Consider the following 19,325-nt stretch of genomic DNA (forward strand, 5'->3'; position numbering starts at 1 on the left):
TTGTGAGTAAAGTTGTGATATTTTGGTTGTTTTTTGGTCACTTTTACAGCTTTAAAAGTTTTAAAAAGTTGGAGGCAGATGATCCGCTGTGCCGACCCCTAAAGGGAGAAGCCGGAAAAAGAAGAAGAAGAATTGACTCACTCAAAAACACGTTTAACAAGTGAGTGTGAGTTAAATTTTTCAATATACTTGAATATTAACATTTTAAAATGTTAAGTTAGCATTTACAATAAGGATCTTTAAATGAAGCTCACTAGTGATTTTAAAATGAAAATGTCTGCACATGCACCGCCATCACAGTCAGGGTGTGTCTCTGTGATCTGTTGTCTTGTCATTGGCTGGATCCACTCACCTGTCACCTGTGTTTTACTGGCCCCCCCGCCTCCCCGCGTCCACTCCTGCGCCGCCTCCGCCGTCCAGGTCCAAAGATCACTGCACTGTTGTTTGTTCAAGGCCTGAAACAGAGAGACGCAGCACTTCCTGCCTGGCTTCCTGCGTGAACCTGAAACCTCTGCGTCGAGGTGCACCCTCTGTCACCGCTGCACCTCCTCACCTGGACGTCTTTCATCCAGTTTGAAACCTCGTCCTCTGTGTGGGTCAGGGCTGGTGCCTGGAGTGGAGCAGAGCGGAGGACCCAGACCGACCACGGCCTGGATTTCCCTGACATTTGCAGCAGTTTTCTTTCTCTTCTGAGCCTCATGTGTGACCAGGACTTAAAGGACACAGAAAATCACATTATTGTCAGAGGTATGTGGCTGATTTTTATTATGATGTTATTATATTGATACGTTTGTGTGACAAAGCCAGTTCTGAACCACTTAAGATAAACTATACTATTCAAAGTTGAGGCCTGGTGGTTCAGCGTCAGTGTGTGAACAATAACAGACTTTGAACCAAGGATTTGGGTTAAAAACTGGCTTTCTTCTTATATATGTACATATGTATACATGTATGTATATATATATATACATATATATATATATATATATATATGTATACTGTAATCAGAAATGGGAAATAAAAGAATAATGAGCTATTTCCTTATCTTTAAAAATAAAACATGGCGTTGATAACAATGATGGTGGAAATTCTGTCTATATTATATGATATATTTATATTTAAAATTACTATTTCACATGGTGATACTTATTTTATATTGTGAGTGCAAATTTCCTTGAACCGTCATCTTATACTTATCATCTTCATCTCCACGTATCATATCATGTTGTCCTAATCTCTGTCGTTGTGGATTATCTGCCATAAATGTGTTTTTTTACCAGTACAAAGGGTAGTAAAGGGAGCGGCTCTGCTGCACATGGAAAGGCGGATGGATTTCTTTTCAAATACATTTTCGAGGAAAGTCTCATGCCATGCAATGTGTAGATTATGGATACTGGATGAAATAAAATCTATATACCTACACAATACAAAATATATGCGTAATTGCTGAATTTGTGGCTGTAGGAGCACATATACCCCGTCCATCTATGAATGTACTTTACATTATGACAAGGTATTATTAAGTATTTAAAAAATAATCAGGAAAATTAGATAAAATACATTAACATGTAGGATAAATGTGTCTTTTGTGACACTTTATGCAGACAACACTGTGATTGTCACATGATTGAAGTGTCTAAACATATCTAAAACTAAAGCTACGGTCGTTGTTTTATGGCCAATCCTACAAATATTTTAGGAAAAAGTATTGATTTTTAAAGTAAAAAATGACCCCAGTGATTGTTTTATTTATTTATTTCCTCATTTCCCATGGCTTTTCTTTATATATTTATTTCAAACTGATCTCTTAAGAAGAGCATTTCTCTGAATCAGATCATTAAACAGGTGCATTAGCTCTTATCTAATATATAATCACACATTTAAATGAATATCCAGTGCTTCTTCCTCTTTCAGCTGAAACTGTCTTCCCCTCTCTGATGTCATGTGACTCTGTCAGGTTTACACAGGCTGTTTCTCCGAGTGTGAGATATGGACAACCGGAGCTGAAGATGGGATCACTAGTGTCGTACGTGGGCCGGCTGTTTGGACACGAGTCTCAGGAAGGTCAGTGCGGAGGCCTGTGCTTCACATTAAAGGTCCAGTCTGTAACATTTAAGACAGTTTATGGGACGTAATTGGACATACTACCTGAAAGTCTATGTGTATAAGAGTGTATTTGTTGTAAAATAGTAAAAATGTTGTTTTTGGAGCCTGAGAAAATAGTCTTTTAAACACTTTATGCATGGGTCTTGCTGCACGAAGGCTGCCATTTTGTTTTGGCATTTCTACAGCAACCCGTTTGGACAAAACAAGCCAGTTTTGTGTTTCAAAGCAGGAAGTTCACCACAAAGACACATTTTCTTCCTTGACATGTTCGGAAAAGAGAAGTCTTTTCTTATTCACTGGATCTTTAAATATGGACTAATTCTCTCTTAACTGGACGAGATTTTCCTCCACTTGCATCATATTTTTAAAGAAATATTGCCATGGAAACAATATCTAAGTACAGGGGTGTCAAACGTACGGTTTGTGGGCTAAAATCAGAACTCCAGAGGGTCCAATTTGGCCCGTGGGATGAATTTGTGAAAATTCCACATTATGATTAGAATCTAATAATTAAATGTTTGCCTTTGTAGATCCACTGTGATCTGTAGGTTGTAATGCACACGTGCAAATGGTAAACGTAGGCATCCTGTTGTTGAAATTGCACTTATTATGCTGTTATTGTACAGGTCCGGCCCACTTGAGTTAAAATTGTGCTGTATGTGCGGCCCCTGAACTATCATGAGTCCGACTCCCCTGATCTCATATGACGGCAAACTAACACAACTTTATCTCAAGTCTGAATCTTTTATTGTCACAGAGACCGAGAGACACTTGAGAGCTAACGACAGACCTTTCAACCTGTCCTACCGCTATGCAGTAAGTGTGAAAGAGTGAGAGTTCACCCTTTAACAGCCCTGGATGGAATATTCTCACACACACACACACCTGTCTTTTCTTTCCAGAACAATGCCATCAAGACGTCCAAATACAACCTCTTCACGTTCCTGCCTCTGAACCTCTTTGAGCAGTTCAGCAGACTCGCCAATGCCTACTTCCTCTTCCTCATGGTGCTACAGGTAGATGTTTATTTAATTCTTTTTCACATGTTCACTGTATGAGCTTCTGCGTGAGTTTGGATATCCACTCTTTTTTCTTTTTAATACAAAACTCTATCTAATATCCTTGTTCTTACTGAATGAAACTGTGTTTTTAGAGAATAACTTAACTTACTTCTGTTCTATTCTATTCATCACCAGCTGTGTAGTTGTTTTTATTGATCAAATTGTGTTTGATATTGGCATAATATGCGTGTGTGTGTATACTTGTATATATATCTTTGTGGGGTCATTTTGTGTTTGAACCCCACAACTTAAAAATGCTTTTGGGGTATAAAGACCTGGTTTTAAGGTTAGATACTTAGTTGTGATGGTTAAGGTTAAGGTTAAGGTAAGGGGAATGCATTATGTCTATGAGGTGTCCTCAGTCTTGTATACCTTAAAGGTAATGCTTGAGTAAAAGTATCTCACCAGATAATGACTTTGGTAGAAGTTTAAGTTTTTTTTATAATATTACTTAAGTATATGACATTTACTGTACTTAAGTTAGGTCTTTCACCTGGAAGGTTGGGGGTTCCATTCCTTGCTCTGATGTGTCCTTGAGCAAGATACTTAACCCCATATTGCAGCATGTGAATGGAGTGAAAACTGTAATGTAAAGCAGCTCATCAAGAGTAGAAAAGCTCTATATAAATACAGACCATAATACCAACTCTTCTTCTTCTGATTTTATTTGGTAGTAACGAGGAACAAAGATAGTTAGTTAGTGGAAATGTAGTGGAGTAAAAGTAAAAGTTGCTAGAAATATAAATAACAAAGTGAAGTACAGATATGTGAATCTTGTAGTAAAGTACAATAACAAAGGATTTGTACGACACTAAGACATTTGTGTGTGTGTGTGTTGTGTGTCTACAGGTTATCCCACAAGTCTCCTCTCTGTCCTGGTTCACCACGGCCGTCCCTCTCATCCTCGTGTTGTCCATGACAGCAGTCAAAGACGCCGCCGACGACATTGTGAGCTTAAATTTAACAACAATTTAAAAGTATATTAAAGCTGTAGTGTGTAACTTTTGTCGCCAAACCACTGCCGACCGAACCCCACGCCTCAGATTATCATCCATGTTCTAACTGTTCTCTTTCAGAATTGGTTCAGCATCTCACTACCTCAAACATGAGTGAGGGTTATGTTTCAGAGATCCAGGGTCAACGCCTTAACTTGAACTCCGCGGCCATCTTGCTTTACTAGTGTAGCTAGCGCCTACCGTCACGTCGCTGTGTGTCTCCACAGACACGGAAACAAAACACTGCTATATTCAGGAACCCAGAAAGAGAGTCATAGAGAACTCATTTGAATACGGTTTGAATGTAACAGACGTTTATTGATATTGAAAAGTTGTGAAATGACCAAATAAAATGTTAAGACAGTGAATTTTCGTCTTTCTTCTGTGTAGAACAGACACAGATGTGACAAGCAGGTGAACAACCGTCTCGTGGACGTCCTCATCGACGGAGAGTGAGTCTTTTGAGACACAGCTTTTTTACACAAAACATGTGATCAGCCATGTGAGAGGTTGAAATGTTGTGGTCGTCTCTTCCCGGCAGACTGAAGACTGAGAAATGGATGAACGTTCAGGTGGGAGACATCATCAAACTGGAGAATGATCAGTTTGTGACAGTGAGTACACAGAGGATACACGGGTGATGCCTTCAGTGACAAACAGGCTGTACACCAGCAGCAGCAGACGTGCGCTGCATTCACTGCCCTCTCTTCTCTCTCAGGCAGATCTGCTGCTGTTGTCCAGCAGTGAACCTCTCAATCTGGTGTACGTAGAAACAGCGGAATTAGACGGGTGAGTATTAGAGTGAATGTGATTGTGATGTGAATGTGATACCGCATCCTTCTCATATTTACGTTGGTCTTCTCCAGTGAAACCAATCTGAAGGTGAAGCAGGCCCTGACTGTCACTGGAGAGATGGGAGACAACATTGATACACTGGCTCCATTCAACGGTGAGGAAAAAACACTTTTGCTTCATTTTTTTGGGAGAAATATACAGTGCCATACCAGGAAAATAATAATAATTTTGATTTCATGTCGAGATATTGAGTGTAATTTATTTCTCTCATCTCATTTCATTCACAAATGAAAAGGAGCAGAAAGAAGGAGAATCCTCCTTTATCCCAAGTAATCCATTTTTACATAGTATAATGAGTTAAATTCAAAATTCATTCAAATAACAAGCATAAATCTATCACAGTTAATAACTTTGAATTAACTATTAGGAAAAGAAAGGAAAGGAATCGTTATTGTCATTATACAACTGGTATTGCACAACGAAATGTCGAGGTCAGATGGAGGGTTGATCAAGGTTGATATTAGTTGCACAAGTGAGTGAAAATCAGACAGTCACACAAAAACAGAAGACACTCATCTGTAAATTGGTGAACAACAACATTACGACATACACACAATAGACCACATGGTGCTTAATCTGACACACATCTATCAACCCCACTGTCTTAACTAAGGACACATCAGCGTGTAGATTAACAGATCTGAGGAATTAATCCCAACCTTCCAGGCAGATGACGAACCACTCTGCCATTTCCGAAGTTGTTGCCATATTCCCTTCATCAACCTTGTTGCTGTTTTCTGTTCTCTAACGTCCTGCTGAACCGTCCTCCCCGTTGTCTCTCAGGTGAGGTGCGGTGTGAGCCTCCCAACAACCGTCTGGACAAGTTCAAAGGTACGCTGACTCTGGATGGACAGGTCTACGCCCTGGACAACGACAAGGTGCTGCTCAGAGGATGCACGCTGAGGAACACGGAGTGGTGCTTCGGTCTGGTGATCTTTGGAGGTAAAGCCTGGCAACACTGACTTCCTCGTTGTGGAGCAGTAATTACAAAGAACACAAGTAGCTCCTGTACTATTTCTTTTTTGTACATGCCATTATACGTGAAACTAAATATCGTTTTAACAGCGTATGACTTTCCTTAGTCAGGGATACTCTATTACTTTATTTTTTAAAACATTTGGCACTCTAAAAAGATTTTTCTTGCCAAATTCCAACATCCGTGACTCCTTGTGTTGATGCTTATCACAGGAAATTACGTGATTGTAAAATATCAATCTGAAGGACTTGAGAAGGATGTAACTCCCCTATCTCCTGCACTTACAAGCATTTTGTTCCTTCAGGATTGTCTGTTGTATCGTTATATCGTCTTATAACACATATATAATGAGTTCAAATGATGAGCACCTTTTTAACTTCAAAACAGTTTCTGGGCCCGTTTGTCACTGTCACTGATGCTGAACAAGAGATGAAATCTGTCCAGGTCCTGACACCAAACTGATGCAGAACAGCGGGAAGACGACGTTCAAACGGACGAGCATTGACCACCTGATGAACGTGCTGGTGTTGTGTGTGAGTTTAACATCCAAACGCACACACGCATACATTTATGTACATCATTCTTAGCAAGGACGCTCATAGACATAATGGATCTCCTCGACACTTAACCCTTAATTAAACCATCACAACTAAATGTTTAACCTTAACACTTAACTTATCAGCTTGATAAGATCTGTATGCTGACTATATATATATATATATATATATATATATATATATATATATATATACTTATGCATATATATGTATATATATGTATGTAAAAAATTTTTTATAAATATTTCTTAAAATCTACCATAGATATTGTACAGCAAATTAAAACGTAAAATAAAATAAAATTTATATTTAATGACATTTCATGGCCCATCTGCAGTACCATTATGGCCCACTAGGGGGCTGAGGACAGCTCTTAAGGAATCACTGCTATACCAAATTTTACCCTAACATTAATATGAAGCCTTAACCCTCAAAAAGCCCTTAAAGTGTGTGCGAACTAGACAAAATGTCCTCACAAGGTCAAATGTGCTCACAAAGATAGGACCGAATCAAACTTAGATAGATAGATAGATAGATAGATAGATAGATAGATAGATAGATAGATAGATAGAGAGATAGATAGATAGATAGATAGAGAGATAGATCAACACTGACATGTGTGATGTCTTCGATTGTGTGTGCAGATCTTTGGTTTCCTTGTGTCCATGTGCACGTTCATGGCCGTCGCTAATTCTCTGTGGGAGACGAGTGACGGTGAGGTGTTCACCGCCTTCCTCCCCCGTGAAGACGGAATCAACGCTCCGCTCTCCTCCTTCCTCAGCTTCTGGTCGTACGTCATCGTGCTCAACACAGTGGTGCCCATTTCCCTCTACGTCAGGTGTGTTCACGCACGGGAAGAATGTGACCACCAGAAACTGCCAGTATGACTAAATTGACTTCAATGTTAGCACACCTTACAGCCATTATTATTTATTTTGCACAGTAAAGATATTTGCAGCAACATACAGTACGTATGAACAATAATATGTTCATTTAGAATATAGAAGAGACTAAACTACCTCTGCAGTCGGGCAAAAGGAAATTCATGTATATTGGTTATAGGCCCAAGCACACCCGATATATAGGCATATCAGAAGTCCGATACCACCAAAGTGTTTTGGCAAAGAAAATGTTACACATTTCTTTATATGCGACCTTCTTCAGCGTGGAGATCATCCGCCTGGGAAACAGCTTCTTCATCGACTGGGACAGGAAGATGTATTACCCCAAGAGCGACACTCCAGCCCAGGCGAGGACCACGACGCTCAATGAGGAGCTCGGACAGATCAAGTACATCTTCAGCGACAAGACCGGCACGCTGACGCAGAACATCATGACCTTCAACAAGTGCTCCATCAATGGGAAATGTTATGGTGAGCAGCTTATGTCCTTATTTAAAGGTCTGTGTGAATTAGAGACATTTATAACTCGTCTGAGTGCGTATTGGAACTTCTGATCCCGGAAAGGACGCTGTTGTTTTTTTTTCGTAGTAAGAAAACATTTAAAACTCATGCTATGCATGGTTTGTCCATTCAGGCTGCCGTAGAAACATTTTACAGCAATAATACACTTATGCCAAGATACTTACAGGTGTTATATTTATTTTCTACCTTTTAGGGGAGCTGTTTGACTTTTCTGGACATCGGGTGGAAATAACAGAGGTGAGAGGAGAATACTGAGACTGAGACTATTACACTAGTAAATTTAATATTCTGACCCCTTTTTGTTTCTCGCCCGATTCCCGTCCCGTGCAGAAGACAGAGAAAGTGGACTTCTCCTGGAACCGGCTCGCCGACCTCAAGTTCTCCTTCCATGACCACAGCCTGGTGGAGACGGTGAGGGAGGGAAATGCCGCGGCTCAGGCCTTTTTCCGCCTGCTGGCTCTGTGCCACACCGTCATGCCCGAGGAAAAGAAAGAGGGTGAGCGTCCTCTACTGGACATCTGGGTCGCTGCGCGGGGGAAATAACAGCATATTGTTGAAGTTTTTCACCCACTGCCATCCCACAAATACAGCACATTACTGATATTGAGGTATATTCATACAGTGCATACAACATTCAATATAAATACAAATAAGATTCTATTCTATTCTAACGATAAGACAAAAAAGTTAATATTTAAGTTAGTATCTATGACATAAGAGTTGCATTATTATAGTAATAACCCTTTATAGCCCTCTGAATGTGAGATGTTGTGTTTTTCCCTTATTTCATTTTATTTATTTTTTTAAACATGTTTTTTACTTCTTTATTTATTGTTTACCTGTTTTACTTTAATGTTATTGTACAGTATTTTTGGATTGGATTGGATTGAATAATTACCAAATAATAATAATAACAATTATAATAATTATAATAATTACTAGTAGTTGTAGTAATATTTGTTATTATAACAGACAAATGCACAGGTAATATTAAAACCTGCTTTTTCTTTATATTGTATGTTTTATGTTTATCACTTAAGTTCAGCACATCCAGTTTATTTACTTATTTAAATGTATACTTACCCCTAAACCTTGCTGGTAAATATAACAACATTTTAAAAATAACTTAATTCAGATTATTTTTACTTCTATATACATTGGTGCTTATTACTAGATTACTCACGCAATACTTTGTTATTTGTTATACCTTTTGTTTTTATCCTGTTTTTAAATGTGTTTAATTAAACAGAATTTAATTCACAAATGTGTCCGCCCCCCCGGACATTTCTTCCCTTTGCAGGTGAGCTCAACTATCAAGCACAGTCTCCTGACGAGGGCGCTCTAGTCACCGCGGCGAGAAACTTCGGGTTTGTGTTCCGCTCACGTACACCAGAAACCATCACGGTCGTAGAGATGGACAAACAAGTCGTCTACGAACTTCTGGCTGTTCTTGACTTCAACAACGTGCGAAAGAGGATGTCGGTCATCGGTGAGAGACGGTGGTTTTTATTATCCCTTTATTATCTTGTCACGTGTTATGACACATCAATAACGTGTTTGCAAATTCCCAGTGCGGAGCCCTGAGGGCAAGTTGACTCTCTACTGCAAAGGAGCGGACACCATCATCTACGAAAGGCTGGACCCGTCCTGTAACAAACTGATGAACGTCACGACAGGACACCTCAACGTGAGCGTCATGATGTTATAAAAAATAAGAGCGATCACTGTGTAATGAACAGCACAAAAATGTCCAGATCTGCGTTTTTTGTTTGTCCAGGAATACGCAGGCGATGGCCTCCGCACATTGGTTCTGGCTTACAAGGACTTGGACGAGGACTACATGGAGGACTGGAAAAAGCGGCACTATGAGGCCTGTATCGCCATGGATGACCGAGAAGAAAGACTTGATGAACTTTATGAAGAGATAGAGAAAGACCTTCAGGTGAGTCCACCTGCTGAACCTTAGACGTTGGGTTTATTGGCAGAAATTGCACCTATAAGAATGTTGGTATATGTTTATAATAACATTGCTTATGTTATTATAAACATAATTTTATGTATGTACTGAAGACATTGGTCTTTCTTTACGGAGGCCGCCTTCTTCTGTCAAATTGTTTCTATTGCAGTCTCACCTTTAGATATCATCAATTCTTACACACAAGGCCTTCAAGTGTCTACGACTGTATACATGACAACTTTGTGGGTTTTAGCTCCTGGGAGCGACGGCCGTGGAGGACAAGCTGCAGGACGGCGTGCCACAGACCATAGAGCAACTGGCTAAAGCTGACATCAAAATCTGGGTGTTGACTGGAGACAAGCAAGGTCAGTGTGTGAGGACAAAGTTTGATTCGGACCATCTTTGAGAGAACATTTTTCCTTGTGAGGACATTTTGTCTGTTTCTCACAATTTTTCATGGCTTTTTGAGGGTAAGTTAAGTATTACTATAATATATTTATTTTAGGGCTAGGGTAGAATTGGATATAGCAGAGATTCCCAAAAGTCTGGGCCACTGTCTCCTAGTGGGCCACGACGGTACTGCTGGTGGGCCATGAAATGTCATTAAATATTCAGAATTTTCAATTTTCCGTTTTGTAATTTAGTTTTAAATTGCTGTACAATATGTATGGTAGATTTGTATAAAAAATAACAATAAAACAAAGCCATGGCATTTAAATGACGTGTTATTTCTCTTTTATCTCATTTTTTTCAATCTAAATGTGTACCTTCTTTTCTTGTATTCATTCATCTCAAACAACATTAAATCAATGACAGTAAAGAGTAAATGATTAACACATAAAAGGAGGAAATATGTCAAGTGTTTACCAGAGAAAACCAATAAAAAAACTTTGTTGGAGGATGAAGCAAGATGCTTATCACTTCCAGCCCCTTCATTAGCGATAAGTGATGAAATTATAAATAGCTTAATGCAAATTAAATGAATGAACCAAAAAAAAACAATCCCATTATATCAGACGATCACGAGGGTGATCATCAAATGAATGAACTCAGACTCTTTGATTCTGTGTGAATGTTTGCGATTGTAAATATCGATGTCTTCTCACAGAGACGGCGGAGAACATCGGCTACTCCTGCAACATGCTGAGGGAGGAGATGAAGGGGATTTTCATTGTTAACGCTAACACAGCTGAAGGAGTCAAAGAGGAGCTAGAGTGAGTCAGACCGTGTTTCATTCAACACAATTCAAAATAATACAATTTAACTCACCTCACTATCGCCAAGTCTTTCCATTTCACAGGAACGCGAGAAGGACAATGTGTCCGGACTCGCCGGTGGAGCCTAATGTGATCAGAAGTCGTGCAGGGCTGTTTTGGACTCAGAAAACTGTGAATGTGCCGGATGAGAAGGTGGATGGAGATTATGGCCTAGTTATTAATGGACACAGTCTGGTAAGAAGTTTTTTTTATTTATTTTCGGGCACATTGCTATTTTCAGAAGCTGCTGAATCAACAACAATCAAGTCCCCCTTTTTTGTAAGACCTTCTGTGTGTCCTACTTTATATAAAACAATGTTACGTGGCAGGAATATCAGAGCTTTCAGTTCAGCAGAAGAGGAATTGAATTGTGTTATACATACATTTCCAAACCAGGATGTTAGAGAAGAAATAAAGGCAGATTTTTGTACCTTTTGCACCATTGGCCACCCCCATAGAGCTGACCCAGCTCATGATATTAATATAAAAGGCTTATTTTGGTGTAATGAAAAACAACAATTATTCCAGTATGGTGATTTTATACGTATGAATTAAGTTTAATAGTTATTTTATCTTAAACCTCTGCAAAACAAAAAGAATTTCACCTAGATTGTACACACTGGACCTTTTAATATTAGTTGTTTCTGGCCTTAAAAACAAGTTTACCAAAGTGCAACAATAGTTATAACAAAGGTATTCAAACTTCTTTGGTTCAGTCTTTTTAGACTGGACTTCTCTCATGTCACAGCTTTTTTAAACACCTTCTTCTCTCTAATCATCAGGCTTTTGCGCTGGAGAAGAACCTGCAGCTGGAGCTGCTGAGGACGGCGTGCATGTGTCAGACGGTGATTTGCTGCAGGGTCACTCCTCTGCAGAAGGCCCAGGTGGTTCAACTGGTCAAGAAATACAAGCAGGCTGTCACTCTCGCCATCGGGGACGGAGCCAACGATGTCAGCATGATCAAGGGTGAGTTGGTTCAAGTCAAATTTAGAAGACACTCACGTTCACTCAATGTGTGGATTCTGCCTCTCACCTCCCCTACTGTCCTCCAGCTGCTCACATCGGTGTGGGCATCAGCGGGCAGGAGGGCATGCAGGCCGTCCTCTCCAGTGACTTCTCTTTTGCCCAGTTCCGGTACCTCCAGCGCCTCCTGCTGGTTCACGGTCGCTGGTCCTACCTACGCATGTGCAAGTTCCTACGATATTTCTTTTACAAGAACTTCACCTTTACCTTGGTGCACTTCTGGTATGCCTTCTTCTGCGGCTTTTCTGCACAGGTGAGGAGCATGGAGTCACACTTAAGTGGTTTCTCATGATGTCAAGTAGAAAATGATTGAATAATAATACACACACTTTCCAAAATACCAACTCATTTTCTACCAAATGTTCTATTTGATGCCTTTTTTCCCATTTAAATACAAACTGCATTTATTACATATACTAATGCTGTTGTTGCTGTTCACAGACTGTGTATGACGAGTGGTTCATCACCTTGTACAACCTTATTTACACGGCTCTGCCCATCCTTGGTATGGGTATCTTTGACCAGGTACGTGTTCAACGCTGAATTACAATATTTGAATGTGCCAGTTTGTAACATTTTGGAGCAGAAAATGAATTTAAAAAAAAAAGTATTTGTATAAGTGTATAATTTTGTGGCTTTAAAATAAGCTTTTCATGCGTACCTTAGGCAAAAGTCTTATGTTTTGTGTTTCATTCCTCACCACTAGGCGTCACCAATTCTTACAAACAAGACCGTTACTATTTCTTATTACAAGTGTTATACCTGTTGCACAGTGTCAACAGTCTGTGTTTCCTCTTGTTTCTGCAGGACGTGAACGACCGATGGAGTTTCCAGTATCCTCAGCTCTACTCTCCAGGCCAGCTAAACCTCTACTTCAGTAAGAAAGCTTTTGTTCGCTGTGTGATGCACAGCTGCTACAGCTCCCTCATCCTCTTCTTCATCCCGTGGGCCGCCATACAGGACACGGTCCGTGACGACGGCAAGGACATTGCTGACTATCAGTCATTCGCTCTGCTGGCGCAGACTTGTCTGCTTGTTGTGGTGAACATACAGGTGAGGAGGAACATCTCAAGAACTTCTTGAGGGGAAAGTATTCAAATTTGGTTTGAATGTTCATTTGGATTCACCGATTGGCTCAGTGTGAGATCAGAAATCTCAGGAACAGTATGAATCTTATCAAGTTCAGCACTAAAATTTAATTGGTCGAAAAGGATAACGATGGTTAGACTTTTTGAAATCAAAAGGTAAAGTCGTTACACATTTTTCATCTTGTAAATGCATAAGAAGTCCTTTATTGAATCAGGAAGTCCCTTGAAATTAAAATTAAAGGGAAGACCAGGCAAAGATTCAATACATAACAAAGGTACTAAAATTATACAACAGAATTAATCAAAAGCCTGATTGTGACATGAAAGAAGAGACTGACTCTTCCCAATTCTTAAGAAACCACCAACAACACATTAGAACACACACTCACACACATGCAGCCAGACACAAGACAACAAGGGAAGAGAAAGCATGGCCTTGACAAATACGCAATAACAAGTCTAATTATATAACAGGGATTAGAAATTACAGTTTTGCGTCATTGTTTCTAACTCACTCATGGAGACAATACTATGACACTCTGAAGGTTATTTCATGACCTGAGAGCAGCAGAGGAGAAGGCTGAGTCATAATCGTTAGTATGTATATATATATATGTGATGGCAAATTTGTATGTTTTGAAAATGAAAACTTTGAGAGAATCCTTTCTTCAGATTCATGTGGCTTCTTCCTTTAGTCTTGAGTCCCCACAGTGAATCATCTACCTCCATCTTGAGGACAGAAATGTTTTCACGCCCCCCCTGGAATTTAAATACTTTTGAGAACCTGATCATTTTTATTTATTTATCTGTATAAACCTCTGTATGAGTTGTCCTGCCCTGCCTCTCACGTCCCCGTCCCCCCCACGACACCTCACCGTGCCCCCCCAGGGTGGCCTGCCCTACTATTTGAGAAGTACTGCCCTATCCCAATGACAGTGATCCACATGTTTGATTTGGCAAAGGTTTTACACAGAATTCTTTTCCCGGCACAAACCTCTCAACTTATTTGGGCTTGGGACTGGCATTAGGAGTACATTGGATGTGCCACCCAAGTATATATCTATACTAGGTATATAGTATAGATATCTACATATTTATACTATAACTGTTTAATAACATATAAACTGTGTTGTGATGTTTTCAGATATGTCTGGACACCCACTACTGGACAGCAGTGAATCAGTTCTTTGTGTGGGGCAGCCTGGCAGCCTACTTCGCCGTCACATTCACCATGTACAGCAATGGCATGTTCTTCATCTTCACCTCCTCCTTCCCGTTCATAGGTGAGTAGATTTGGCTCGTTTTTCATGTATAGATGCAGAGAAGTGGTACTTTTCTGACTTCCTCACTGCTGGTTTGGTGTGTTTTTTTGGTGGAATGCAGGCACCGCAAGAAATTCTCTGAGCCAACCTAACATGTGGCTGACCATATTCCTGACTGCCCTCCTCTGCACTCTGCCTGTGGTGGCGTTCCGCTTCATCCTCATTCAGCTTCGACCCACCATCAATGACAAGGTGAGCTTATGCACTAGTTAGCTAACTAACTGGTATCGTATTCACAGTAACTTGTAACTATTCTTAGCTAACTAACTAGTATCATAGTCAGTAACTTGCAACTATTCTTAGCGAACTAACCAGTATCATAGTCACAGTTACTTATAACTTGTGACTCTTCTTAGTTAACTAACTAGTATCATAGTCACAGTAACTTGTAAATCATTCTTAGCTTAACCAACCAGTATCATAGTCAGTAACTTGCTATTCTTGCTAACCGGATCATAGTCAGTAACTTGCACCTATTCTTAGCGAACTAACCAGTATCATAGTCACAGTTACTTATAACTTGTGACTCTTCTTAGCTAACTAACTAGTATCATAGTCACAGTAACTTGTAACTATTCTTAGCTAACTAACTAGTATCATAGTCAGTAAATTGCAACTATTCTTAGCAAACTAACCAGTATCATAGTCACAGTTACTTATAACTTGTCTCTTCTTAGCTAGCTAGTATCATAGTCACAGTTACTTATAACTTGTGACTCTTCTTAGCTAGCTAGTATCATAGTCAGTGTAACTTGTGACTATAAGCAGCTAACTAGTCTCATAGTCACATTAACTTGTGCCTAATAACTAGCTAACTAGTATCATAGCCACAGTAACTTGTGACTCAGCAAACTAACTAGTCTCATAGTCACAGTAACTTGTGACGAGTATTAGCTAGTTATTACTAGCATAGAAGCTAATAGTAAAAATTAGCTTTTCACCAAGTTGATATATGATTTTAAATGTCATTTTCATTTTGTTTTAAGAATTTAGAAGAGGCCGATGTTAGTTTCCATAAACTAGTTTATAATCCAACGTTGTATGATGTTTGAAATATGTATCTATCATTATTTTTATTTTTATTTTGAAAATGGGGGGTAGTAGGAACTACTATTTTAGTCAATAGTACTAAATTGTACTGAAGGACAAAAAATGACCCTGTTTAAGAATTTTAAAGACTTGTCCCTGTCCTTTTCCGTGTAGGTGAGGAGTAAATTTAGAAAGGAGGTGTTGCCAGCTGCAAAGCCTCGACGTCCACCCATGAGGCGAATCAGCACCCGCTCCGGATACGCTTTCTCCCACTCACAGGGCTACGGTGACCTGGTGACATCGAAAAGGTTCCTGCTGACACGACCGCTGAAGAGTCGCCCGATCCTGTTTGTGAAGACAGACTCTGCTCTGGCCGAGAATCGTCCTCAGCACTACCGCACCATCAGGGAGGAGCAGGAGGAGGTGCACAGAGGTCCTTAGATGAACTCAAGTACATACTGAGTTTTTATTTTGGTAACGCACACCAATGTGAGGATGCACAGGGTAAATATCACTTCCTGGATCGTTTCCAGGTCAAACTTTATGTTAAACTGAGTTTGTTCCCAGGATAACACTTTACGTAACAGCTTAGTATTAACAATGGTAATAAGGAGATAATATTACAGTAATACTTCTAAAGTAATATTCAGGTAATGAGAATTATGATATTTTCAATTCAATTCAATTTTATTTGTATAGCGCCAAATCATAACATACATTATCTCAAGGCACTGTACATAGACAACATCATGGAGAACAGAGAACCCCAACAGTTCACACAATGAGCAAGCACTAGGCATCAGTGGAGAGAAAAAACTCCGTCTTAACAGGAAGAAATCTCTGACAGAACCAGGCTCAGAGATGTGCGGTCATCTGCCTTGACCGGTTGGGGTGAAAGGACAATGGGGGACAGAGGAGAGGTGGGGGACAGAAATGGGGGAGAGAAAGGACAAGAGGGAGATGAGGTAGAGACAGAAGAGAGAGAGAGACCAGGAGCAGATACACAACAACTGTATCAAGTTACAAGTTTATACAGTCAACGATATCGACCTTTAATTATAGCACAGTAATAATGGTGATGATATGTATGATATGGGTAGCCTCGAAAACTGGATCTTGATCCTGCAACCTGCAAGATGAGAATATATAGAGAGAGAGGGAAGGAAGGAAAGACACAAAGTATGGAGAGACAAGGTTAATGACATATAAAAGTCATATTCATACCCTGAGTGTGACAGAGTGAATGTGCTTGCACCACAGGAAAATCCCCCAGCAGTCTAGGTCTATGATAGTCTAGGATATTACCTCCCCAGCTAGAAAGAAACAGCATAGCTGTTCACCAGCATAGACCAGCATTTTGTTGTGTTTTGGTGCTGGTCCAGCAAAGACCAGCAACATTATGCTGGTCTATGCTGGTCCATGCTGGTCTATGGTGGTCCACCAGCATCATTATGCTAGTCTATGCTGGTCCATCTTGCTCTATGCTGGTCTATAGTGGTCTACCAGCATCATTATACTGGTCTTTGCAGGTCTTTGCTGGTCAGTGCTGGTCCATGCTGGTCTCTGTTGGTCCATCAGCATCATTATGCTGGTCTTTGCTCTTCTATGCTGGTCCATCTTGGTCTATGGTGGTCTATCTGCATCATTATACTGGTCTTTGCTGGTCTATGCTGGTACACAAGCATCATTATTATGGTCCATTAAACCAGCACCAAACCAGCATAGACCAGTATAGAGCAGCATGGAAACGAGGCGGGTCTATGTTGGTCCATCTTGGTCCATGCTAGTCTATGGTGGTCTACCTGCATCATTATACTGGTCTTTGCTGGTCTATGCTGGTTTATGTTGGTCTATGTTGGTCTATGCTGGTCTATGCTAGTCTATGGTGGTCTACCTGCATCATTATACTGGTCTTTGCTGGTCTATGCTGGTCTATGCTGGCCTATGGTGGTTTTTCCAGCAGGGTTCAGCGGAATCCCTTGACGTTTTGGGAATCAGAATTCTAAATATAACTATAACACTATAACAGTGTTGTTTCAATGATATTATTACCTCCATATTAGGTTTTACACTGATGACTTTGATATTTTGACCATGTTATTACTGCGCTGTAATGTGAAGTGTTTCCCTTTAACCTCTTTAAACGTTTTACTAATGGATGAATGTTGTTGTTTTTTTTTCACTGTTTTAACAATGGCAGCAAACCCACAGGAAGCACCGCAGTCATGTGACCTGTGATCTACATTACTCTTGTCCGTCTATCAATCAACTTTCACTGTGATGAATCTCTGATTTCACACTGAAATACAACAACAGAGTAATAAATAAATAGCCTTTAAAGGTTCATGTTTCGCTTTGGGACAGAAAAAACGTTTGCAGATTATACTTTAATGTGTTAAAATTAGGAAAGAAAGATTAAATGTATGTCATGCACACAGTGTTTTATACAATATCTGTTGAGATTATGATATGACATGTTTGTTTTGAACCTTTATCGCGTGTTATTTTGTCGATTCTCGGGGCGCCTCGATTCCTCTGAGGAAGGAAATCTATGATGAATGTTTTTGTTTTCTTTGTCTTGTTTACATGATTATTTATGTTTTATTGTTGTGACACTGTGTTTTAATAATCTGGAGGTTCCACTTGATCACAGCGTTGTTTCTGTAAGTACAGCCAGGGGTCAGTGTTGCCTCTCCAGAGTCACTAATGGGTTTAATTGTCATATTATTAGGGACAAATAAATACTTCTTTTTTTATTATTTCTACCACATATTTTGCCCCTGTGAGATTTGTTTGTCACTTTCTGAATTATTGAAATGACAACACTCGAGATCATTTGATCATTTTTATGACATTTTAAACATATTTGACCAGATAATTTAACACTTTTCTTAAAGAACGGGATTATAAAGATATAATATGTTATAAAAACTGGAAATACATATCGCGATCACCACGTAGAGGCTTCATGAAATCACCTATGTTTAATTTGCAGCCACCAAAAAAAATCCCCCCTACTGGGATTATTGCTGCTGCATAATCCTCACTTTTTCCACAATCTGAGGGACAGAAATAATGTGTCCTGGTTGTAAATGTTTCATAACGTGGACATAACTCTTTCAGGAAACGCCTGCAGATTTATGTGCATTAGGTAAGCGGCAGTGTGCGCTTACACACACACACACACACACACACACACATATTCTGCGTTCATCCCACACCCGCAGTGTCCTCTGGGACGATGACATCACCGGTGGAGAGGGGCTGTTCCTGTTTGAAACCACAGCAGCTCTTTAGTTTTCAGTCTGATCCACAACAAACACGTGACACTTTACACGTAAATGTTCACATATTTAATAAATATCACAGCTTATTGACAGGAAACACGATACATATGAAGTAGACTTCATTTGCACATGAATCCCATTTTTGAAGAGAAACGAGTGTTAAATTTAGCTTCTTGTTGCTCCGCCCTCTTTGTGCTGCACCACAGCGTCAGCAGCTTTGCTGAAGGTCACTGCATGATCCCACAGTATGGAACAGGAATGCTGTATAAATAGCCTGCCAGCGTGACACACCCGAACCTCTATCATGACAACCAATATGTTTCACTCATGGCACCGAACAATAAGAAGAAGATAAGATAATCATTGTAATAAGATTAAAGAGCAGAAAA

General features: G+C 39.8%; 1 protein-coding gene across 1 annotated transcript; it reads left to right on the forward strand.

Annotated features, from left to right (window-relative positions):
• The first annotated feature begins 431 nt into the window (after positions 1–431).
• Positions 432–16,391, forward strand: atp8b5b (ATPase phospholipid transporting 8B5b). The gene is made up of 28 exons (XM_044012786.1): positions 432–747; positions 1,958–2,064; positions 2,864–2,922; positions 3,009–3,122; positions 4,017–4,115; positions 4,553–4,614; positions 4,704–4,776; positions 4,881–4,951; positions 5,029–5,111; positions 5,801–5,959; positions 6,438–6,526; positions 7,195–7,388; positions 7,715–7,923; positions 8,168–8,211; positions 8,305–8,470; positions 9,275–9,463; positions 9,546–9,661; positions 9,752–9,916; positions 10,185–10,296; positions 11,040–11,145; positions 11,232–11,382; positions 11,970–12,153; positions 12,240–12,463; positions 12,652–12,735; positions 13,018–13,263; positions 14,443–14,581; positions 14,682–14,812; positions 15,824–16,391. Exons 2-28 carry the CDS (start codon positions 2,010–2,012, stop codon positions 16,088–16,090), a joined length of 3,591 nt encoding a protein of 1,196 aa, XP_043868721.1. The 5' UTR covers positions 432–747; positions 1,958–2,009; the 3' UTR covers positions 16,091–16,391.
• The last annotated feature ends 2,934 nt before the right edge of the window (positions 16,392–19,325 follow it).

This window comes from Solea senegalensis, linkage group LG21 (genome assembly GCF_019176455.1).
Source record: "Solea senegalensis isolate Sse05_10M linkage group LG21, IFAPA_SoseM_1, whole genome shotgun sequence".
Lineage (NCBI taxonomy): Eukaryota > Metazoa > Chordata > Actinopteri > Pleuronectiformes > Soleidae > Solea > Solea senegalensis.